Source organism: Mus caroli, unplaced genomic scaffold (genome assembly GCF_978045245.1).
Source record: "Mus caroli unplaced genomic scaffold, Mus_caroli_1 scaffold_13, whole genome shotgun sequence".
In the NCBI taxonomy this organism is placed as follows: Eukaryota; Metazoa; Chordata; class Mammalia; order Rodentia; family Muridae; genus Mus; species Mus caroli.
In genome coordinates this window covers 37,297,051-37,322,988 of record NW_028227268.1, presented here as the reverse complement: position 1 = coordinate 37,322,988, position 25,938 = coordinate 37,297,051, and the positions used below count along the sequence as shown (strand labels likewise).

General features: G+C 40.0%; 1 protein-coding gene and 1 pseudogene across 1 annotated transcript in view; one reads left to right on the top strand and one right to left on the bottom strand.

The window, feature by feature from the left end:
• Positions 1 to 25,938, bottom strand: part of Appbp2 (amyloid beta precursor protein binding protein 2) — a 46,974-nt gene that overhangs the window by 7,806 nt on the left and 13,230 nt on the right. The window contains exons 2-11 of the mRNA XM_021177544.2: positions 21,322 to 21,410; positions 20,098 to 20,249; positions 19,225 to 19,348; positions 15,187 to 15,355; positions 8,932 to 9,021; positions 6,094 to 6,161; positions 5,907 to 6,012; positions 4,814 to 4,938; positions 2,817 to 2,902; positions 787 to 977 (exon numbers count right to left, since the gene is read on the bottom strand). Of these exons, the coding sequence (XP_021033203.1) occupies positions 787 to 977; positions 2,817 to 2,902; positions 4,814 to 4,938; positions 5,907 to 6,012; positions 6,094 to 6,161; positions 8,932 to 9,021; positions 15,187 to 15,355; positions 19,225 to 19,348; positions 20,098 to 20,249; positions 21,322 to 21,410 (1,200 nt within the window). The remainder of the gene's footprint in view (positions 1 to 786; positions 978 to 2,816; positions 2,903 to 4,813; positions 4,939 to 5,906; positions 6,013 to 6,093; positions 6,162 to 8,931; positions 9,022 to 15,186; positions 15,356 to 19,224; positions 19,349 to 20,097; positions 20,250 to 21,321; positions 21,411 to 25,938) is intronic.
• Positions 732 to 818, top strand: LOC115032740 (U2 spliceosomal RNA; annotated as a pseudogene).

The window sequence follows — 25,938 nt, the reverse complement described above, 5'->3', positions numbered from 1 at the left end:
AATAATCTGAATTACTACATCCCCAAAATTAACTTAAACTTGTTAAGGTGGTGTTGACTTATGCAGACATGTATCCCCACACCTAGCTTAGAATGCCGTATAGTTTCTACCTTTACCATTTTAGGCTTTAGGACCATCACTGTCATCAACTTGGTGCAGTTTACCAAAACCAGTAATATTTCTCAGCAGCAGCTTTCAGAAAAGGCAAATGATGTTCTTTGATCTTACTGCCTAATGATCTTACATGCCCAATGCATGAGCAGTGGTGACATGCAGAGACAAAGGGGGAGGGGATTGTTGAGAGTTCCTATATAGCCCAGGCTGGCACCAAACTAATAATCCCCTTGCCTCAGCCTTCCAAGTATTAAACTTAAAGGAATGTACTACTACAATTAACTAGAACTGAAAATTCCAAAAAAAATGAGTGTAAGTGTATTGTTAAACTTTGTAGCTCCTAATTCTTGGTAACTGTAAATTAACTGTAGTCTCACTGAACCCCACTGTAGGTCAGACATTTGGTTAAACCTAAACGACTGAGCTGAGAGCTGTGACTGAGCTGTCTACAGTAACACCAGCTTTATGGTCTGTCTCTGTAATCTCACTTATAAGTTCACTACAGGGTTTTTACACTAGCTCAGTTTTCTCTCAGCTCCTTTGGGGTATTATTTAAGATTACTGAAAATTTATCATTAAATTTACTAATTATTCAGAGACAAAGAATATAAAACCTTATTGCTTCTCAGCCTTTTGGCTAAGATCAAGTGTAGAATATAAAACCTTTTTTACCTTAAATTTTCTCATTGACTGATAGAGCCTTCCGAGGTTCCCATAGTGCTTTGCGGTCTGTACATTAAATTCCCCAAATGCTTTCTTAGCCAGCTGCAGCGAGGACAAGTGCAAGTCGTGTGCCTCCTGAAGCAGCCGCTGCTCTGTCTCCTTGTTGTGACAGTCAATCGCAATCTCCTCTAGAATAAGTGCTGCACAGAGAGAGCAGGCGAGCGACATATCAACAGACCTAAAACGCACATCCCAGGGCCCAACACTTAACTGAAAATTAAGGACTGTAGTATTTACTGAGTACTGAAGACATAACTGACTGTAGTTAAGAACTGGCCAAGGTCAAAGCTTTCCACATTTGTGGGGTTTGTTTTCTTTGTTTTTGAACTGGGCTCTTGATCTGTAGCCCAGGCTGGCTTTCAATTCATGGCAATCCTCCTGCTTCAACTAGTGCTAGGATTCCATGTGTGTGCAGTTGTGGTCCACCCCATGACTTCTTCAACAGTACACTTTTGGGAAAGTTGTTCTATTCATATAAAATATTCATTTTAATTAAGGGGAAAATGGTGTACCTTAAATTATTTTGCAGAATCAGCCTCTACTGTATTAACCTGCTACCTTTTATAGATGGAAATTAGCTTTTAAAAGAGAATGGTCACCTGGGAATGGTGGTGAATGCCTATGTAAGCAACTGGGAGGCCAAGGCAGCAGGACTAGAAGCCTTGGATGCAAGACGAATTCAAGGGCAGCCTAGAGTATATGAGACCTTGTCTCAAAAAACCAAGCCAACCAAATACATAAACAAGAAACAAAGAGTAAAATGATAGGAGACATGAAAGTTAAAGTTATCCAACTGCCAAGGAGTGCTTTCAGTAATTCTTACAATTCTGTAACCAGTCTTTATAAAACAAAATCTCTAACCAAACATAACCAAAAACAAACAAACAAAAAAACCCCAGCTTCTTTCCTCTTACTTATTTGAACAACCCAATCAGGCCAGGAGACATTTTAATTTCAAAGTTCCATTCAAGGATTTCAAACCCAATATAAAACCTTAAGAATATAGATATTATCAACTAATTTTATTTCTTAGCACCGACTTGTATAAAGGTAGTGAACAGAAAGCTACCTCCTGGCAGCATTTTTTTAAAAGAAGGTTTAAAACAGTTTTAATACCAGAGAACAGATTAAGGAGCCTAGAGGAAAAGTACGTGTATTGAAATGAAAAAACACTCATGATGTAAGAGTGTGAAAAATATCAAGTTATAAAGCTGGAAGAGTTACTAATTTTCCCCCCAACATTTATTTGTGTGTATGTGTGTGAGAGCTCTCTCTGCCACCTGTATGTGGTAGGGACTGACTTAGAGTATAAGCCTGGCAGCTGCCCAGTCACCTTTAGCCATATCACTGGACCTTAATTTAACTTGTAGGTAGGTAGGTAGGTAGGTAGGTAGGTAGGTAGGTAGGTAGAAAGAAAGAAAGAAAGAAAGAAAGAAAGAAAGAAAGAAAGAAAGAAAGGAAGGAAGGAAGAAAGGGAGAGAAGGAGAGAAGGAGAGAGGGAGAGAGGGAGAGAGGGAGGGAAGGAAGGACAGACTAATCAACAAAACTGTGATTAGTATTAGTGAGGCTTTGGTAACTTTACTCTTTCTCTTTCCTATCTCACTTATGTGCTAGTGTTAAACTGAACCAAGGAAACCCAGAATTAGGGTTAGACCCATCACATGCACACAAGGACCACAAGGGTGATGCAGTCAAAACAGAATCAACGCATTAAGAGAAAGCGTAGATGAGAATTAGCAATAAAGTTACAAGTTGAGGTAAAAGGATGCCGCACTGTAAGCAAGCCTGTAAAATCACCTGCATTACTCTCAGCCTTACTCAGAGGCAGGAGGAAGACAGATGAACAAACAACAACGCTGTATCACGTGAAGCAGAGTTGAGGGAACTATTTTAGTCATATATGCAAACAATCTAACAGCCTTATTTTATTTATGCCGCATATCACTTTACAATCATTGGAGACTGGATCACAAAGGTACCTTTCACCCTCTTTGAAGAAGCCAGAAGAAGATGATCTTCAGGTAGGATGTGAGTAATGATACCAATGGCTCTTTCTGCATGAAATCTGCAATACACATAGAGTTTAGTGTCTCTCTTTAGTTAAACAACACATGTTATGACATTAACAGAAAGTACTAATAAAACTATAAAAATGATGAAGAGTTTTTGGGCCAGAAGATGGTTCAGCAATTAAAAACACTTGTTACTCTCCCATAGGACCCAAGTTCAGGTCCCAGCATGCACACTGATTGGGTGGCTCACAAATGGCTCTAACTTCAGCTCCAGAGGATGGCATCCTTTTCTAGCCTCCATGGGCATTTACAATCAATCATCTACACACACACCACAAATCCACATAAATCTTAAAAAAAAAAAAAAAGTTTTAAGAATCAGTTTTGTTTTGATGGACTAAAAACCAAACTCAGGATCTCACACATGCTAGCAAACATGACTTCATTCTCACTGCCAAAACTTCATTTTGTTGTGAATTCAATTTTTAAAAAAATATTTATTAATTTATTTAATGTATATGAGTACACTGTCACTGTCTTCAGACACACCAGAAGAGGACATCGGATCCTATTACAGATGGTTGTGAGCCAGCATGTGATTGTTGGGAATTGAACTCAGGACCTCTGGAAGTGCTCTTTACTGCTAAGCCATCTCGCCAGCCCATGAATTAACTTTTAACACCAATGTATTCTCACCTCCCTCAAGATAAAAGTCCTCATTATAGTCTATAAAACTCAGTCTCCCTGCCACCTCTCTGACATCATTTCCCGCCATCCCCATAGCAACCCTCTTAGCCCCGAGCCACACACAGCTCCAGCATCTGCTCTTCCTTCTCTGTGGGATTTCCCCCTCCACATGCTGGTGGTTCAGTCACTAACCAGAGCACACCAAGTCCCCAAATCCCTCTCCTCTCTAACTGTCTGTCCACAGTAACATCTAAATATATATACCCAGCAATTCCCAAATCCTTCCAACACCCCACCTCTGAGAATCATTCCCTTTCTGGCTATAGATTTGTCGCTATGGACTTAAACAGATTAAACCACATAGAATCTGATCCTTTTTATCTTGTTTTGTTTAAAATTCCCAGCTCTGAAGAGGAAGCAAGGAGACTGTGTGAGCCCAGAGAATAAGGCCAGCCTTGGTAACAGCTAGAACCCCTGTGAAAAAGTCAAGTCTGCCTTTGGAAATGTTTGGGTTTTTCTGGAGAAAGGTGTCTTGCTGTATAGCCTAAGTTGTCCTGGAACTCACTGTGTAGCCCAAGCTGGCCCTGTTAGAAGAGAGCTAGCTGGAGTCAGTTTTCTCCTTCCACATATGGGTTGTCTCAAGGATGGAACCCAGGCAGTCATACTTGACACCAAGTACCTGGAGTTCTTGGTCTTCCAGACCCAGCATTAGGGCTAGGATTATGGCTCTGTCCTATAATGCTTGGCCTATTTTTGGCTTCAATTTTCCTCCAAAATATTACAAGTTTCATTTTTATCAGATCCAGAAAGCTAATTTGTTAGGGGCTATACAGTGAATACTTTGTTAACATTGGCAATAGTCTTTCACAACTATTTAACTCTGCTGTTACGGCATGAAACAGACGTAGGAAACAGGAATAAATGAGCATGTCTGACCCACTTTTCGGGGTTTTTTCTCTAGCAATAAGTTTGTAGGTTGTTAAATTTATCATTGACACAAAGGCTACTAATTACTCAACAAACAAACAAACAAATAAACAAACACAAACATATGAAGAAAATACTGAAAGAAATAGCTCATTCTGATAGAGAAGTGCGTAAATCTTAGTATGAAACCAAGACAAGCATAAATGTATGTCTTAAAAATTAGGATGGTTTTTAAATGACTTCAAAAACATTGTATCCCGCCAGGAAGACAAAGTTATCCACACAAATCCTTAAGGACTACTGTCCTAGAGAACAGCATTACCCTTCGCAGAGAAAAAGTTGGAACTTACAGTGCATTGTCGAATTTTCCAGAGCTGTACTGGTGAACGTAGGAAGAGTAGGCCAGGTCTTCATGAGCTGTTGCTACATGAATATTTTTGCCACCAAACACTGACTGTCGAATGTCCAGGGCTGCCTAAAAGAATCATAAAGACATTTAGTAATATGGTACACTACCTAAGTTCAACAAACTATACACACACTCTATGTACCTAATCCCTTAAATTTCAAACAGGACAGTCCTGCCAGAAGGGCAGAACCTCAAAGTTGCCCTGAAAGACCTGGTTCTGTGAAGACACTGTCTGAGAAACCACACTGGCTACTTTTCTGCAGTAAGTTAGTTCCACCACAGCGTCACGGCCTCGGTCCTAACAGCTTCTTCTAACACCCTTCTTTAATAAACAACTGTAAAGTCAGTGACATCCTGTCTAGTGTCATGGTAGAGGACTTTTACCTGAAATAACAACTGCAAGATCTAAAATTACTGCTAGATTGACAGTTTATAAATCCTCCACAAAGTTAAGCCATCATCTGGGCAAATTACAGACAGGAAGTCCAGTGGAACCCAGATCTGCTTGCTGCCTGATGGTTTCAGTCCTGAACGATTCTTAAGACATTTGACTCTGAAGCCTTCTATGGAGGAACACTTAGTAAAGTAATGGTGGGGCCTACAGGAGAAAGAAAGGGGGGGCTCACAGAGTTATTTATTTTTTTAAATTGATCTGGTATTGCTTTTTAAAAATATGTATTGATGTTTTGCCTGCATGTATGTCTGTGTGATCCTGTCAGATTGCAGTGACAGTTTTTTTTCCCAGATAAATGTCCTATAATCTACATTTTTTTAAAATTAGGTATTTTCTTCATTTACATTTCAAATGCTATCCCAAAAGTCCCCAGACCCCCCCCCCCCCCACCTCCGTGACAGACAGTTTTGAAGTGGTAATTGGGTGCTGGGAACTGAACCTGGCCCTTTGGAAGAACAGCCAGTGTCGTTAACTGCTGAGCCATCTCTCCAGTTCCTCCAAGAGTTATCTTACATATGATTTACAGATGACAAACAAGTCAACTTAGGGTAAAAGCAAAGAGAGATAACTATTAACATACCTGGTAAATTGCAACAGACTGACAGATATTGTCTACATTGAGTAAGTAGAACCCATAATCTAGCAGTGTGTCAGAGTATTTTGGGTGTTTGGATCCGAAATGATCTCTATGAAAAGATATAGAAGAAGTATTAGCATCTAATGTTGAGAAACACATTAAAACAGCACCTTGAGTAACAATCACTTACCGTGCCAAATACACTGCATGTTTAATTAACTGTTCTGCCTTCTTAAATTCACGTTTGACTACACAAGCCTAAAAATAAAGAGGGAAATTATTAAATAACTCTCAAATGCTTCATTAGTGTGTTATAGTTTGAGTTCACTATGTAATAGTTAATAATTAAAAAAAAAAAAAAAAAAACAACTTTGTCGGGCGGTGGTGGCACACAACTTTAATCCCAGCACTTGGGAGGCAGAGGCAGGCGGATTTCTGAGTTCGAGGCCAGCCTGGTCTACAGTGTGAGTTCCAAGACAGCCAGGGCTATACAGAGAAACCCTGTCTCAAAAACCAAAACAAACAAACAAACAAACAAACAAACAAACAAAAAACCCAAAACCTTCAGGGATTCTTTCAATTTGTAGTTTCTTTCCAAATCTCTAGTAATTTTATGTAAACAATTTGGGAAAATTCTGAGACATTTCCAGTATAAACCTGTTGTAACAGCCAGGCTGTCATGGTGCACACACCAGCACTCAGAAGGCAGAGGCAGGCTGATTTCTCAGATCAAGGCCAACCTATAGTGGTCTAAAAGGGCAAGCCCCAGGACAACTGGAACTAGGAACTAGGAAAGAAACCTTGCCTCAGAAAAAAGAAAAGAAAAAAAAAAAAAAATCAAACCAAACCACTCCAAAAAATAACCATGATGTACAAAGGTAATCCACAAGCTAGTGCATTTTATAATATTAAAATAAAATGTTGTGGAGAGGACTCAGCATAGTATATATATATATATATATATATATATATATATATATATATATATATATATATGTATGTATGTATGTATATTACGTATTTTCCTCAATTACATTTCCAATGCTATCCCAAAAGTCCCCCATACCCTCCTCCCCCACCACCCCCCGCTCCCCTACCCACCCATCCCCACTTTTTGGCCCTGGCGTTCCCCAGTACTGGGGCATATAAAGCATAGTATTTGTAAGTGTACACACATACACACACATTCCATTTATGGGATGAATTCTAATAAACTTTTTCACTGTCTTTATGTGTGTGTAGGTACTATGCCCACAGCATGCTAGACGTTGAGCTCCTGGATCTGGTGTTTGTGAGCTGCCATGTGGGTACTGAAAATCAGACCTAGCTCCTCTGGAGAAGCAGCCAGTGCCTAACTGCTGAGCTGCCTCTCTGGTCCCACACTTTAACATTACTTATTAATTATTTAAAGTGCACACGTGCACATAAGCACAGCTGAAGAGAATCTGTGAAGGTGAGAGGCCAGCTTGCAGCAGCTGTTTCTTCCCTTCTACCAATGCAGGGTTCAACTCAGCTGCCATGCTTGGTGTCTCTACCCACCGAATCATCTGACCAGACCTTTTTGTTACCTGCCACCTGCTGTTTACAGCTTATGCTATTCAGGGCTTTCCCCACCAGCTTATGAGATCAAACAAGATCTGGGACATATGGTTATCATGGCCACAGGTTCACACGATAATTTTTATATGTACAGAAGAAATTCAAGTTTTCAATTATTTAAAAAATATTTTGAACCATGAAGATTACCAGTTTCTATTCTTTTCTCTTTTTTTAAAAAGATTTATTTATTATTATATGTAAGTACACTGTAGCTGTCTTCAGACACACCACAAGAGGGCGTTAGATCTCATTACGGATGGTTGTGAGCCACCATGTGGTTCCTGGGATTTGAACTCAGGACCTTCGGAAGAACAGTCGGTGCTCTTAACCACTGAGCCATCTCTCCAGCCAGACTACCAGTTTCTAAACTCTAATATCATGTGCATATATGAAATTTGCATGCTATTATTTCATACAAACACATATTTAATGTTTTAATTAAGCATGCTAACATTTTTTCTCAGAAAGATGCTACCTGACTATGCTGCTATTCTCCTTCTAAAGTGAATGACTGGGACAAGTCTGAAGTCTAAGGAGAGTTACAATTGGAGGACAATTATAACTATGTAGCAAGCTGAAGGCTAGCCAAGGTTACAGACCAATAAACAACTTTCTAGTATTTCACAAAAACAATAGTGTCTTCTAATCCAAAAATTTGAACTAAGATTATACCAACCAAAATGGACTATTCACATGTGAGAAACTTCTAGACAAAGAGTGTGTGAAAGTTCACCAAAGCTTTAACTATTACACACTGAAGCAGTAACTTTGAGGTACTAATAAACAGCTTCAAAACATTCATATACTCATTTACAGAAAAAGAAACTACAGGGGGAAAAGAAACAAAGACAGTCTAGCAGGTCGAATGTAACAAGCTATCTTGAGTGAAACACAATCTTAGGAGAAAGTTAAACACACTAGAAGTTCCAGCCTGCAGCCTACAGAAATGTCATCAGGTCCCACATGACTTCTGAATGAGGAATTGCGGTCCCCACACAGATTTAGGAAAAACAAGCATTCAAGCCAAATTAGCACCAAATACTACAGTCATGTGAACTTCATAACTATTTTCTCAGGTTTCTTTTATAAAGGAAAATTAAATAAAACAGATGAGATAGTTTTCTTTTTGTAAGCTTGTTTTTTGGGATAGGGTTTCTCTATGCAGCCTTGGCTGTCCTAGAACTCACTATGTAGACCAGGTTAACCCCAGAGACCAACTTATCTCTGTCTCCCAAGTATTGGGATTAAAGGCACTACAGAGCCATAAGACAGTTTAGATTAGAAACTAAGTTTCTAAAACTAAGCAGAGAAGCTTAGAAAACAGATCTAGTTAATAGATCAACTAAGTAAGTTATTATGAAGACTTGATTAACTATTTAAAGCCAGATAAGTGCTATGGTACATTTAATGTTATAAACATCATACTCACCTTAGAAGCTTGTCTTAAAACATCCACCACAACTTTGACTGGTAAGCCTGCTGTAATTTCCTTCATTGCCTCAACGCACCACTTGTATGCCTTTAAAAGAATTGAAAAGCGAAAGAACAGCGACGCAGTTAATGACCGTCTTTAATAAAACTGTGAAGTTACCCCACATGACTTCAACTACTTAAATACACACACAAAATATTTACAACTGAAATTCTCTGAGACATTTTTTGGAAGTATGAGCTGATCACCCTATTTGTATTTTTACATCCACAAGTTTTCTGAAGCCAAGTGTGGTGGTGCAGACTTGTAATTTCAAAATCAGGGAGGCAGAGGAAGGATGTTCCCGTGTTCAATGGAGGTGAGCCTAGGAGTCCTATGAAACACTCCCCCTCAAAACCACAGTTTTCCTAAATTACAGTATTACAGACACATGCTAGTTTTCCCAGAGGCCTCGGTATATAGGATCCCCTACTGCCTTGGGAACCATTCCCCTTCTTCCAGCCCCTTAGTCTACCAAGCTCATCTTTTTTTTTTTTTTTTAAAGGAACTTTTTGTTTTTTTAAGATTTATTTATTATATGTAAGAACACTGTAGTGCCGGGCGTGGTGGCGCACGCCTTTAATCCCAGCACTCGGGAGGCAGAGGAAGGCGGATTTCTGAGTTCGAGGCCAGCCTGGTCTACAAAGTGAGTTCCAGGACAGCCAGGGCTATACAGAGAAACCCTGTCTCGAAAAACCAAAAAAAAAAAAAAAAAAAAAAAAAAAAAAAAAAAAAAAAAAAACCCCACTGTAGCTGTCTTCAGACACTACAGAAGAGGGCGCCAGATCTCGTTACAGATGGTTGTGAGCCACCATGTGGTTGCTGGGATTTGAACTCAGGACCTTCGGAAGAGCAGTCAGTGCTCTCAACCGCTGAGCCATCTCTCCAGCCCCCAAGCTCATCTTTTAGATGTCAGTCCTAGATTGTTTCCTGTGTTTTCCTTTCCCTTCTGAAACACTTTATCATTCTCTCCCCTCCCCCCATCTCCCACTCTTCTACTCACTCTCTCCTTTATATCTGAGACAGCGTTCACTATGTAGCCCTGGTTAGCCTGGAGCTTGCTATATAGACTCAGAGAAATCCAAACCAACTGGCCTGTCTCCTAGGTGTGAGGATTAAAGGTATGTGCTATTATACCCAGCTACTATTGTCTGTTTAGTAGTGCCTCCTTTATGCTATTGTTCTAATAAGCAATTCATGTTCATTAATGCATTTAATTGATACCACAGCATCATGACATGCACTATTATTATTATTATTATTATTAAAAACAAACAAACAAACAAACAACTAAGGTACAGCTAGGCAGTGGTAGCACACACCTTTAATCCCAACAGAGGCAGGCAAATCTCTGAGTTTGAGGTCAGCCTGGTCTACAGAATGAGTTCCAAGATAGCGAGGGCTACACAAAGAAATAACAAAAATGGGGTAGAAAGGTGCCAGGAGCTATCTAAAGAGGCTGAAAACTAGGAGGTGATCTTTCTGAGACGATTCACCATGCACTATAACAGCACGATGGATGAGCCATTCTAGGCAAGGCCGAGCAAGGCCGTTATCTTAAGAAATATTCCTACTATTAATACGCCTTCCTGTTATTATTAAATATATAGAATAATCACTAGGTGTTAGCTTACTCTATTAGGCAGATTTCTGTGTATTAATGAAGATTAATGGCTTGTAGTGATGCTAAATAAATAGATGATATAATTTTTTTAATTAGGTATTTTCTTCATTTACATTTCCAATACTATCCCAAAAGTCCCCCATACCCAGCTCCCCACTCCCCTACCCACCCACTCCCACTTCTTGGCCCTGGCATTCCCCTGTACTGAGGCATATAAAGTTTGCAATACCAATGGGCCTCTCTTTCCAATGATGGTCAACTAGGCCATCTTCTGATACATATGCAGCTAAAGACACAAGCTCCAGGGGGTACAATGGAGTACTACTCAGCTATTAAAAAGAATGAATTTATGAAATTCCTAGGCAACTGGATGGACCTGGAGGGCACCATCCTGAGTGAGGTAACCCAATCACAAAAGAACTCACATGATATGTACTGACTGATAAGTAGATATTAGCCCAGAAACTTAGATTTCTTAATTCTTAATGATGATCCTTTTAAAGAATTTTTAAAAATTATACTAGTAGTTATTAAGCCCTTTGTAATAGGACTGCTATTGTAAGTCTTCTAAGATATGAATACTGTAGTTAGAACTCTAATGGTCTTCAAGAGTCAAGAGTGAATTGCTTCTGAGATAGAAAGCAGGCATTTACAACTTAGGAGAGGCTGTAAAACAATTAACCAAATGTCATAAAGGGGAACTACAGAAGATAAAATATTGACTGGGTTTATCTATGCAAAACTTCAGTGTCAACTTAGATACAAAAATTAAGATCTTTAACTCTCCATGAAGCTAGTGAGATAATGTCTAGTCTTTTTTTTTCTGTTTTTTTTATGTCTAGTCTTAATATAAACACATGTATATATCTGTTGTAATATTCTTATTTAATTTATGATTTGAATTTATGTTTGAAGTTTTAGTGAACTTTTGTTTAAAAAAAAAAAAAAGGATGCTTGAAAAAAAAACATTATCTATTCTCCTAGAAAGGGTACAAAAAACTAGGAGCAATTATACTGTATGGCACTGGGACAGGGAAGACAGCAGCATAGAGTAACTAGAGAAATCTAGCGAGCATATATAGCCTGAGAGGTTTTCCCCCTTTACTTCCCTTAAAAATAAAGAGGACATTGGAGCAGGAGCAGAAGAGAACAATACACAGAATGCAGAGAAAGAGGGGCAGAGAAGAAGCTGCAGAGAGCAGAAGCAGCAGGCAGGCTTTCCTTCACCGTGGGACAGACAGGTCTTTTCTTAACAGCAAAGGGGGATTAGTCTTACTAAAGAGGACAAAGCTTTTTTTCTTACAAACGTGGGTTAAATTCATTTAGCAATAAAAGTGTAGAGAAGTTTTCTTTCTCTATGCAGTAAAGACTGGAGCTCACTTTCCATTCAGAATAAGTGAGTCCTTTCTGCACTGGTGCTTGGGCTCCATATGCACATGTAGGAATGGATGAATGTGTGTATAGGTATGTAATTATGAGATAAGTAAGTAGGTGGACCCAACTGGATTGCATGAAGGTGTTTGAGTGTGTGTTCATAAATTTGTCTATGAACATGAGTTTATGCGTATTTGCTTATGTAAAAGTTTTTCCTTCTGCAATTGACTCTCTTCTCTTGGTTCAATTAAGTTTATTGCTGGGCTGGTGAGATGGTTCAGCAGGTAAGAGCACTGACTGCTCTTCCAAGGTCCTGAGTTCAAATCCCAGCAACCACATGGTGCCTCACAACCACCCGTAATGAGATCTGACGCCCTCTTCTGCTGCATCTGAAGTCAGCTACAGTGTACTTATGAATAATAGTAAATAAATCTTAAAAAAAAAAAGTTTATTAGCCGGGCGTGGGGGCGCATGCCTTTAATCCCAGCACTCGGGAGGCAGAGGCAGGCGGATTTCTGAGTTCGAGGCCAGCCTGGTCTACAAAGTGAGTTCCAGGACAGCCAGAGCTATAAAGAGAAACCCTGTCTCGAAAAAAACCAAAAAAAAAAAAAAAAAAAAAAAAAAAAAAAAAAAAAAAAGTTTATTGCTCCAAACCTCCTTCTCTGTTCCCGACAAGAAAAAAGAAATCCTAACAATTAACCCTTTACTTGATCCCCCACTGTTTACAATAAAGTGCTAAACACCAAAGATTCTGCAGTTTTGGGACTAGGAGGAATTCAGACACGTAGGCTCTCACGGCAAAGTAATTTAGACTTAAGATAGGTAACTGTTTTATTATTAAAAAGCAACCCTAATTTCTCACAAGACCAATTCTCCCCCTGCTGACAATCTTTCAAGAGCAAACCAGAATGCCGGAGCTGGCCTCCGGCATAGAGGTCAAGTGGCAGGCAATGAGCTAGCATCTATGTAATGTGAGGCGAAATAAACAAAAAGGACCTTTTCTTAGTGATTATTAGGTTAAAAATAAAGGAAAAATAAATTATCCTGGATAGTGACAATTGCTATTATATCAAGAAAAGAATCTGGGGACAGGGAGATACTTCAGTAAAGTGTATACTGCGCAGTTGAGGACCTGAGAGTCTCATCTCCCAACCCCAGGCAAAACGTTCACTGAGGTGGTATGCACTTACCTGGGCCTGCTCATGGAGCACCAGGTACCCATGAGAGAATTTGTCTTAAATGCTGGGGGTGGGGTGGGGTGGGGGTAAGCCTCAGGAGGTGGAGCTAGGGGATTTCTGCCCCATCAATCTGACTGACTAGACTACCCATATTGATAAAGCCTGGGTTTAACTGAGAGGGCCTATCTCAAGGTGGAACAGGGATTGAGATTTCCTGTCTAAACCCTGGACTTCCACATGCATGCCTGCACGTGTACTTGCCCACATACATGCTCTCACACCCATGTGAATACATACATGTACACTCATGTATACTAAACATGCACACATGATGTCATAGTGGTTAAGAGCACCTGCTGCTCTTTCATACGAACAAATTCAGTTCCCAGCATCCAGATTAGATTGCTCACAACTGCCTACTGTAACAAGGGTCCAACAAACTCTTCTAGCCTCCTCTGGAATCTCTGTACTCGTGTGCACATAGCAACAGACATACATACATGCAACACGTAAGAAGAAATCCACTCAAGGCAGACAGCCCGAAGAACACCCCACGACTAACCTCCAGCCTCCATTCATGTGCTTATGCACCCCCTTCACAACACACCCACAAAAAGGATGGAGAAAGAGAATTATTTGTTATCTTCTGAAAGTTCTGGTTTTTTCTATTTCACTTAAGAAGCAATGCTATTCAAAATAACTAATGTAAAAATAAGAGCTACTAACTTCACCAGACTTGGATTCCAAAACCTGGTTTGCAATTTTAAGAGACTGTGCTATCTAGTTTTCAAGTCAGTTTGACAGTAAGTCATCTGAGAGGAAGAAAATTTAATAAAATGCCCAACTTGATTGGCCTGTGAGCAAGCCTATGGTGCGTTTGCTTGACTGATGACTGATGTGGGTGAGACCTCCAGGCTTCTGCCTTGAGTTCTTACCCTGATGTTAAGATAAAATAAAGTTGTTTCTTGGTCATGGCATTTTATCACAGCAATAGAAAGGCTAAGACCGCTAATTTTGTCTCAAAGTAGTACAAAAACATTTTTAGAACTATGTTAAATATAATGAAGTTTTAAAACATTTCTGTGGCAGGGTGCCTGGCAAATTAAATACTTATGTTCGAACTCATGTTTAAATACTTAACTCAGAATGACATATAACCAAATGCATTACGATTCACCAGGATTTCCCATAAAGCAAGTTGGGCAGACAAACACCCATACAAAACCTTTAAAAGCCATATATATATATTGATTTATTTATTTATTATATGTAAGTACACTGTAGCTGTCTTCACACACTCCAGAAGAGGGTGCCAGATCTCATTACAGATGGTTGTGAGCCATCATGTGGTTGCCGGGAACTGAACTCAGGACCTTCGGAAGAGCAGTCAGTGCTCTTAACCGCTGAGCCATCTCTCCAGCCCAAAAGCCATATATTTTACTTGCAGTACTTAAGGTCCATCTCACAAACATTCTTGCTTGGTTGTTATAGATTTCATTAGAAAATTAAGTATTTTTTCACTTTGCAATAAAAATCTCTCTTTTTTTTTTTTGGTTTTTTGAGACAGGGTTTCTCTGTGTAGCCCTGGCTGTCCTAGAACTCACTCTGCAGATCTGGCTGGCCTCGAACTCAGAGATCCACCTGCCTCTGCCTCCCAAGTGCTGGGATGAAAGGCATGCATCACCACTGCCCAGTACAATAAAAATCTATTACATGAACCTAATACGTGAAAGCTGGGAATAGTGGTTCAGGCCTTGAACCTGATTGAAGCACTCAAGAGGCAGAAACAGAAGGATCATGAGCCTGCACTTGGTCTGGGCTACCTGGTCTATGTCTTATTTGAAAAACTAAACAGAAAAATAACCCTGACCCAATACATGAAATGCAATTTAGAAGACGTGTAAAAGAGGGGCTTATTCCACTGTGTGGCACGTGCCTGCAGTCCCAGCACTTTAGAGGCTGGTGTGAGAACATCACATTTTCAAGGCCAGTGTGGGCTACAAACAGGCCCTGTCTCAAAACAAAAAGCCAACTTACCTCATCATAGTGGCTTTTTGCAAACAGGAGTGCACATAGTTCTCCGTAGAGAGCAGCTCTATTTGCTTGCTGGCCATGTTTAGACAGCTTATCCATGTATGTCTGAGCTAATTTAAATGTTTCTTCACCTAGATGATATTTACAATTTCCATTTCGCACATGAAGCAACCTGTAGAAAACAAAAGTCCTTTACTTTGGGTGCTGCCAGGACAGTGACCCTGACCACCTCTTAAAAAGATGCAGCAGCACCCAACCAGGCAGAGACAGAGAGACAGGACCCATTTCTGTATTTGAAAGAACCATTTTCTCTAGAGAGGCACTGATAGTGCTGAAAGCTTTCTGTGATTAATCTCGTCCAATTTCTCTAAAATTCAGATCTAACACAGAAAATAGTGAAGACAGATGAATGTGACCAGTCCCTCCTGCCGTCACTTCAGCACTTGCCGCTGCTCCCGGTCAGGCTGCTTCCTAAGGAAGTGCTCATTTCTGCTGCCTGCCCACTAAGGTAAAGTCAATGATACAACTGGGAGACCTATTTGTCTTCTACCCCCTGTGGCAGAAAATCCTGAGTATGCTACACAAAATAAAGTGTAGCCTGCTAACAATCAAATTATGAAAGAGTATCAACATGCTTTAGATCAGACTAAACGCTAGGCAGTAGTAGACTATACATCTACAGACTATATGAAACAGGAAGGATAGTTATTAGAACAAATACTCATTTATTACACTGCTGGTTGAATGCCGCAATCATCTATAGGGCCAATATAATTTTTTGAAAATGCTTAGAGGCAATAAAAGCATAAAAGACATCTCAAAGAAAACAGAGCATGGCATTTATACCAGCACTCTAGACACAAAGCTACGCCTAGATAATGAAACTAAGAATAAACAAAACCACCTAAGAGGCAGGCATAACTAGGTGGTAGGACCTTTGCCTACCATATGTGAGGCCCTACGTTCGTTACCTACCACTCTGCAGAAGACGAAGAGAGAGAGGGATAATTAATTACACTGCTCTAGAATGGTAGGTGGAATGAATGTTTTTGAGCAGGGAACTCAAGTATGAAGGAGCACACAAGAGTAAAACTCAACAGATAATTAAATGAGGCAATTTGCTCAAGGCTTGCACAGTAACTTGCCTGGATTACAGATGAGTTCAAGGTCAGCCTGGGTAATGGAGTGATCTCATGTATACACGGAACAAGTATCTTTTTATCTGCAGATAGACTTGGATTTTTTTTTTTAAAGATTTATTTATTTAATGTATGAGTTCACTGTAGCTGTACAAATGGTTGTGAGCCTTCATGCGGCTGTTGAGAAGCCACATGAAGTTGAATTTTAGGACCTCTGCTTGTTCCAGAAGACAGCTACAGTGTACTCATATACATAAAATCAATAAATAAATCTAAAAAACAAAACAAAATGAAACAGAAAAAAACAATAAAACAAAAAAAAATCCTACATGGCTTTGGTCCCTGTGAAGTGGTATGGGACATGTGTAACTTAGAGTTCCCTAAGTCACAGACGCACAGGTCTATCACTAACATTTCTTCACATGCACAACAGCAATCGACACAGGTTCTTTGGAAAGGGTCTATTCAAGTCCCTGTCTTTTTAAAAACTTGGATCATTTGCTGTTGAGTTGTACTACTTGATACACTCCGGATACTGGACCCTTGTCCAATACCTGATTTGTAAATACCATTTCCCATTCTGCAAGCTGTCTTTATTTGAGTCAGGATGAGTGAGAATGATGGTGTACCCCTGTTCTGACATTCAGAAGGCTTGGGTAAGAGACCTGAGTTTCTGGCCAGCCTTGGATATATACTGAGATCCTATCTGAAAGGAAATAAGTAAGAACAAGCTGGGTGCAAGGACAGGAAGGAATGTCCCCTGAGTGCCCAGATTACAAAAATAAAGCACTGTCTCGATAATGTCCTCTGCAAAGTTTCCAGGGGTTTGGGTTGTTCTCTATCTCCCGATTGCAGGGATTACAGATGTGCACCACTACACCTAGTCACAAGTCTCTGAGCTCAATGAATGCAGTCCTTTTCCCATTTCCAATACAGATGTTCTTTATTTCTTTTTCTTGCCTACTTTGACTAAAAATTACAACATAATATTGACGACCTCTAGTAGAAGACATCCTTTACCTTTCTCTTGATCCAATGAGAAAAACCATCCAGCGTATTACCAAGTTAACTGTTCTCTCTTTCCCCATCCCGAACTCCCTCCCGTAGTACCACCCTATTTCTTTCTTTGAGACAGTGTCCTGCTATGTAGCTCAGGCTAGTGTTACAGGCATATACCATGATGCCCTGTACGTCTATCATAAATGTTCTTTGTCAAAGCAAGGAGGTTCTCTTCTAGTCCTAGCTTTCTACATGTTTTTACTAAATAAGGATAGCGGATTTTGTCAAATACTTTTCAACGTCCACTGTTGGAAACTTATCATACTTCTTATTCAGTCTATATTATAACGGTATAGTGTATTTCTTGATTTTCATATGTCAAAGTACTCTTGCATTCTTGGTTTAGACCTCACTTTAATTAAGATCACTCAATAAATTGTTCTAGATATTTTTTTAGGTTTTATTTGTTAATATTTTCTTAAGGATTTCTGATCTGTATTTAAGGAGGCACTAGTCTCTAAGTGTCTTTTCTTATGTGTTTCCTGGGCTTTCATTAATGAGGTCATAATGACCTCATAAAATGAGTTGGAAAGGAATTCTTCTTCGGTATTCTAGTAGTTTGGAATGGACCAGAGCTAACTCTTACAATTCACCAGCAAAATCTTCTGTCCTGGATTGACTTTGATATAAGAAAATTTGCAATTTCTACTTGTTAATACAAACTTGCAATCTCTACCTGTTATGGGTCTGTTGAGACGTTCAATTTTTTTCCTATCATCATTTGGATAGTTTGTACATTTCTAGAAATTTGTTCCTTTATTCTAAATTTCCGACTGATAATGTACAACTTTTCATAAGATTCCCATATGAGACTTTAACCTCTAGGTCAGCAGCCATGGCTCAATTCTGATTCTGTCCCTGTTTCACTTAGTTGGATTTAAGCTAATAAAGAAACCACTGTGCGATGTAGCACACAGTCAGCTCTCTGTCAGCCATTCCTATTCCTCCTGCTTGATGAGAGAGCCTGAGCGGAGGCACTAACAACTGCACAGGACTGAGGGGTAGGTAAGCCGGGATTAACCTTAAGCAGTATCACAGTAAGGATGCCACGCGCCGTGCTCGTGACTGACTCAGAGGGTTTGCCTTCTAAGACTCACGGGGTATCTACCTGTACACACTAGGACCTGCTGGATCTTGGATTTAAAAATATTTTCCTTTGTCCTAAAAATTCAGTGAGGTATATATACTATTTTCTTTCAAACACTGAGATACCACTATTTTCTTTTAGCTTCTCATTTCTATTTACCTTTGAACTTCAGGAAATTCAGATATGAAATTCTGATTCTCTTTAAATCCATGTCAAAATTGTTTCCTAGCCAGGCGTGGTGGTGCACGCCTTTAATTCCAGCACTCGGGAGGCAGAAGCAGGCGGATTTCTGAGTTCGAGGCCAGCCTAGTCTACAAAGTGAGTTCCAGGACAGCCAGGACTATACAGAGAAACCCTGTCTTGAAAACCCAAAAAAAAAAAAAAAAAAAAAAAAAGTTTCTTGCCCAACATTCAAGGAAGTTTTTACTTTAATAAAAAACAAAATAGGCTAGGCATGGTGTTGCACACTTTAATTCCAGTACTTGGGAGGCAGAGTTCGAGGGCAGCCTGGACTATGCATGTGTGTAGGTGACACGTTTTGTGTGTGTGTGTGTGTGTGTTTTGGAGATGCGAGATTAGACTAATGAGACCATGATGTAAAGATGTAATCAACTGTTGGAAACAAGGGCAGAATTCTAAGCCCAAAGCACTAGCACTAAGTACCACTATAACTAAGTACCACTATAACTAAGCATCACTAGCACTAAGTACCTCTATAACTAAGTAGCACTTAATCACAGGATTTGCTCAGCTTACCTCACACAACACTCCACTGCTCGGAACCAGTGGAGCATCTCATCATGTAGCGTACACAACTGAAGGCAGGACAGAAAAACCTTTTCAGCATCACTGTACCAGCCTGCATCAGAAAGAAAGCCACCTGAAGAACAAAAGCAGCAGCATTAAATGACTCAGTAAACTGCCTGAAAGTTAGAGACACGCTTACACTAAATCACTGAGCTAAAAACTCCGTAATATTTACATCATATATAGTTAACTTTTAAAAAGTATGATCTGGACAGAAGGAGGAAATAATAATTTGAATAAATAATTGCCTAAAACATACTTTTTAACTCTGTACAGTTGTGAAACTACTCACTACAAAGTTATGAAACAGTATTTTTCTATATGTAAAAATCTTTCTAGGATATTATAAAGTGATGTTTCTGCTATCCTTGCAGTAGCTCGCCCAAAATTAAAAATAACTACTTTTAGAAATGAAAACCAAAACCGGTCCCTGAGAAAATGTATGCCTCACGCCACAGCATACAGTAAGTAGTCAGTAGCTAAGGAGTTTAGGATGGTGCTGCCCTGACACTGCTGAATGGCATGCTTGGGATCACAGACATAACTCATGCTAAACATAGCTCACTCAAAGCTCACTCAAAGCTTCACTTATTCAGCTTCTCTACATCTACTTCCTCATATGTAAATGCTGTTACGTTTTCTCCCTAGGATAGAATGCCAGAAAGGTTTAGGACTTAGACTGACCGTGAGTAGGCCACAGGTATGACGCTGCTCACAACCTGCCTGTACAGCCTGGGAACTCTTGGAAGAAGCCTTCTGCTTAGAAGGTTTAACTACAGGCCCACTGCAGAGTCAAATGCCCTCTCCTTTGCCATTACTCACCTAAGACAAAGCCAACCTGGATGGCCTTCTCCTTTACTGCAGCGTCAGACTCTGCTATGTAAGAGCACCGTCTACTGAAGGAGTAGGCCAAGACGGAAGCTACCTTAACGCCATGGTCCATCAGAGCCTGAAAACAGTGGTGGAGCAAATGTCTGCAGAAAAAAGAAAAGCAGTTCTTGAGAAGTCACTGATGGTATGTATCCCTTTAGAGCTAGCTGCTCCTCCTCACATACATTCCAAAATAAAAAGACAATGGGCTAGGGAAATGGCTCATCCTTGCCTCACAAGCCTGACAACCTGAGTCCTCACTGCAGAGCACACAGAGCTGGACACAGCAGCACAAGCAGCAGTAATCCCAGTGTACCCTAGAAGAACATGGGAGGCTTGAACAACAGACTTCCTAGAGGCTCACAGGTCAGCCAGCCTGGCAAATGCAGCAGAGAACACGAAGAGAAATATTGGCTCAAGTAAGGTGTAAGGCGAGGACCAATGCCCACACATGAGCCCCTTGCTTCAGAACAAAGCAAAACTGCCTGATCCCTCAGCAAGTGTTCTGTGCATTTATAAAGTAAAGCATGCTCTCTGACTCACTCCCACTATAGAGAAAGTGTGGCTATCATCATTCTGTTCTTCAAGACTTATCATTGAGCTCTACTTCCCATGCCATGGCATTTGCTGTCATAGCATTCAGTGGTGGGCTTGTCTACTCATAACTTTTGTCTTGACAGTGAAAACATTCTGGCAATGTCTATTACTAATGGTCAAACAAGGGAAGTATATTTAATATTATTGAATTGTATGTATTTTTAATAATTTATTTTTATGTCCATTGGTGTTTTGCCTGCATGTATATCTGCATAAGGGTGTCAGAAGCCCTGGAACTGGAACTGCAGAGAGGTGTGAGCTGACAAGTGATACTGGGGATTGAATCCAGGTCTGCAGGAAGAACAGCCAGTGCTCCTAACCACTAAGACAATTATACATTTTTAAATGATGTAAGTGGCAAATTTTATGTTATATACATTTTAGTAGGTTTTTGTTGTAGTGGTGGTAGATATTTTGGGAGCAAGGGGGTGACCCTGTCCATTATCTATAATCCAAGCATTCAAACAGAGGCAGGAGGACCAGAAGTCTAACAAGTTCAAGGCCATCTTGATCCACATGAGACAAGGAAGGAAGCAAGCAAACAAGCAAGAAAGCTTATACACATAAACACAAATTTACCTTTTATCCAAAGCTCTCAAAACTTTAGCAAAAACTTCCAATTCACAGAATTCACTGCCCAGCTGACATAAGCGTCCCTGTTGGTAAAGCTGCAATAATAGTAAAAAAGAAAAAATTATTTCAAACGTTTTAACTTTCAACTTTGTGATAAAAAAAAACTGGATCATAATAAAGGAATTATTATTACTATTACTACTTTAGACAGGGTCTGTCTGTAGTCCTGGGTGTCCTAGAACTCAAGTCTAGACCAACTGGGCCTTGAAGTCACAGATCCATCTGCCTATGCCAGGATTAAAGATATTCGCAATGCGTAACTACTGCCCAGCTCCATAAAGAAGTATATAATGAATAAATTTCTGTGACATATCAACAACGTTAACAATTGCACATAACTGCTCAGGATTACTACTGTGAAACAGAAGCACCTGGAACATGGTAAAGTACCAGGAAGTGGTATATAAGTACTAGCCTAAGTAAACCTATAATTTGAGAAACTTAAATCTGCCTCTTTTTTTCTTTAACCAAAACTAGATAATTTTAAGTCACTAACAGCAAGGCCAGCATCTAGAAAACAGCCTGTCGAGAAGATACACTGGGCCCTTCAGCCCATTTCAAATCCTCAGTTTAGTTCTGCATAAGTTTCACAAGCACTAGCTTTATATAGTACATCTATCTATAGATCCAGGGATGACAGGATTCATAGAGTCTGCCTTGTTAGAACTGGTTTTTTAAAAGAACAATTTAGGAACTGCCAAGATGGCTTAGTGGGTGAGGAGCTTTGTACCTAAATCTGATAATGGGAACTCAGTCACAGGGACCCACAGGGTGGAAGGAGAGATCGGACTCCTTCAACTGTCTTCTGAGCTCCACATATGTGCACAAATGTAAAAACAGTAAAAATAACTAGTAATTCCTTTAAAGAGAAACACATATGAAAAAGGGCTGGAGAGATGGCTTAAAAGACTGACTGTTCTTCAGGGGACCCAGGTTTGAGTCCTAGCACCCATATGGTGGCTCTCAACTGTCTGTAACTCCAACGGCGTAGTAGAATATAACTCATTCTTCTGGCTTCCTTGGCACCAGCCAAACACATGATACACAGATATATAAGCAGTCAAAACATTCATACAAAAGCAAAATAAAAACAAAAACAGAATAGTTCATTTTGTATTTACAGCTCCTTAATATTTAACTCAATTGATGAGAACATTAGTTGCAAATAAATAAATAAATAAATAAGGAAGGCAGTTTACTCTGCTCAGGAAAGCAAACTACAAATTAAGCATACTCTTGGACTTAAGATTATCAGTAACACAAAAAGGCCAGATTAAGCCCTAGGTTCCATTTCCACCATGAGAGAGGGAAGAGAAACAGGTGCATATTTCTGCAGACCCAGCCAGCGCTGGGGAGGGGAGGGAGCACATGCTCAGGACGGGGAGCAGACTGTGATGCCTGTGGAATGATGAGCTTTCAAGTTACCATTAAAACCTGGATCATGTGCTGCAGAGATGGCTCAGAGGACTGCTCTTCCAGAGGTCCTGAGTTCAAATCCCAGCAACCACATGGTGGCTCACAACCATCTATAATGGGATCTGCTGCCCTCTTCTGGTGTGTCTGAAGATAACAGTGTACTCACATACAAATAAATAAGTCTTTTAAAAACAAAAACAAAAAAACCAACAAAAAAAAAACCTGTCTCATAAGTAGAAAACTGCTAATCTTGGAAATGACTTTTGTACTCAGAGCTAGTACCAATAATCAGTTATACTTACTTGTCAATTAAGAATTATAGAATAATTAAGGAGAAATAAAGCTGAGAATTTATAACCAAATTACAATTTTATGGGCAAAATAATGTAAAGCAGAACCAAAAAACTACTAACTGGGGCTGGTGAGATGGCTCAGTGGGTAAGAGCACCCGACTGCTCTTCCGAAGGTCCAGAGTTCAAATCCCAGCAACCACATGGTGGCTCACAACCATCAGTAATGAGATCTGACTCCCTCTTCTGGAGTGTGTGAAGACAGCTATAGTGTACTTACATATAATAATAAATAAATCTTTAAAAAAAAACAAAAAAACAAAACTACTAACCAAGATACTCAGACATTTCCCCACAAGAAACAAACAAACAAACACTACGACAAAAATCTTTTTCCAATGGCTCCATGGCTAAAGCATTTGCCACACAAGCGTGAAGGTGAGTTTGAATCCCCAGACTGTAATTACAACAACCCTATGGGGAAGATAGGAGGTGGAGACAGGAGAATAGCACACAGCAGGAAAGCAAGAAGGATGGTGAGGAAGGACTGACACCCAAGGTTATCCTCAGACTTCCATATACACTCTGCAACAAGTGTCCCACTGCACATATGCACATTCACACACAAATGAACGTTCATACATGCTTGTCATATATTAACATGTTCCCCCTTAACCCTCGCCAAAACAACTGACTCATCATTATCACTTAGACTTTCTTTTATAAAATAGAGAAAATGAAAACTAGTTATATAACCATTTTGCCTGTACTTGGCAGTTAAATAAAAACAATCTCAATTGTATAGATTGTGCAGTTCTCAATATCCTTTAACTGAAAATTGGTCTAACCTACTATGTAGGATTTGAAACCAATTTAAGGAGCTGCTTCTATGAGTTTGAAAACCTGTCTCAGTGATTCATATTTAAATTATCAGACAGGGTAATGACTTAACAGTTGCATTCTGTTTCACCCTTAAGTTTATCCCAAAGTAAAAATTAATGCAGTTGGCAGACCAAAAGATTGTTAGAGATATGAACTTTTGATAAAAATATTATCTGATCCCTAAAAAATGTTTTTACTTCTTAATCTTATTCATAATTACTGGTGTGATTGCAAGAACATCTTCTAGGAAGATTTTCTTCTTTCTTGAACATTTTCTCCTTCCACTACAGGTTCTGGAGACTGAACACCAGGCTTGCACGGAAGGCTTTTATCCACTGGGCTAACTCAACAACTCCAAATTTTTAAATGTTAAAAATTAAATTAGGCCTGGGGGGTGAGCTCCACTGTAGAGTGGTGGTAGCTAGTGCAAGCACGAGAGCCTGAGCTCTAACTTCAGAAGCCCTGAGAAAGACAAGGGTGGGGATAAGTGCCTGTAATCCCAGCACGGGACAGACGGGGACTGGAGGATACTTTGGGACTCACAGGCTAGCCAGTCTATCTGACCTGCTTAGTGAGCTCCAGGCCAGTGAAGAAACCCTGTCTCAACAAAGAACAAAACCCCAAAGTTAGGGGCTGGGCAGTGGTGGCGCACACCTTTAATCCCAGCACTTGGGAGGCAAAGGCAGGAAAATTTCTGAGTTCAAGGCCAGCCTGGTCTACACAGTGAGTTCCAGGACAGCCAGGGCTATACAGAGAAACCCTGTCTGGAAAAATCAAACCAAAACCAAAACAAAAAATACAAAACCAAGGTTAGAAAGTTGAAACAGACCTCTGGTTTCCACTTTGTGCAGATACATGCAACCTATATATATGAACATATAAACACATCAGGATATTAAAAGCAACCTAGCAACATTGACTTTGCAACCATTATATCCCAGTCAAAAATATCAAGGAGTTAAATGATCACATAAAATTCTAAAATGTAACAGGCGTGGTAGCTTATACCTGTAATCTCAGCACTCAAAAAGCTGAGGCAGGACAACTGTCACAAGTTCAAAGCTAGTCAAAGCAAGTTAGTAAGTTCTGGGTCAATCTGGGCTACAGTCTAAGACTCTTTTATCTCAAAAACCAAAAACCTAAAATATTCATGAATATAAAACACTACAATACTACCAAAAAAAAAAAAAAAAAAACCCATAACACTAATGAGTAACAGACATGAGAATTAGTTACATGGAGAGCCAATAAAAAGATGAACTGGGGAGCCTGACAGGGGGAACCTGGAAGAAGCACGAGCCTAGCAGCTAAGCCCTGTAGCCAAGGTGTTGGTAGGTCATAGGGGTGTGCATGTGTGGTGTGTTTGGGGGGAGGGTGGGTTGAGCCACTAGCAGAGCTAGGTGGCAGAAGCATTAGCTGAGGGACATGGCTGCAGGCATGAAAACCTTAAACCTACCAATTTCCTGTCAGAGTAGGGCTGCCTGTGACAGTGGAAAGGTGACCACAGTGGTATTCACCCTAGACCAAAACCTAAAGCACTCCTAAGAGGTGGCTCAGATATCAAAGTGACATGGCTCATTTGGAATATACTAGGCACAAGGGAACTGGTCCCCATCAACAAGTTTATGGTTATGTTCAAGATGAACCACTGCCACACTGTGAGGCCATGGCACTTTTTCCACTCCAGTGGGAAGGCGTTAAGTCCTTAGGGTACCCAGGGATGTGTAGACTGCTCCACTCTAATCCCATGTTTTCTTGCCTGCCTTTCCAATAAGGCCCAGTTCCTCTCTCACTATTCTCTACACACCTTCCCAGCCTCTGCCTTGCTTTTTTCTCACATCTCTCCTTTTTGTGGTAGTTTGAATATGCTTGGCCCATAGGAAGTGGCACTATTAGGAGGTGTGGCCTTGTTGGGAGAAAGTCCTGTCACTGTGGGGGGTGGGTTTTAAAGTCCTATGCTCAGGCTTTCTGCCAA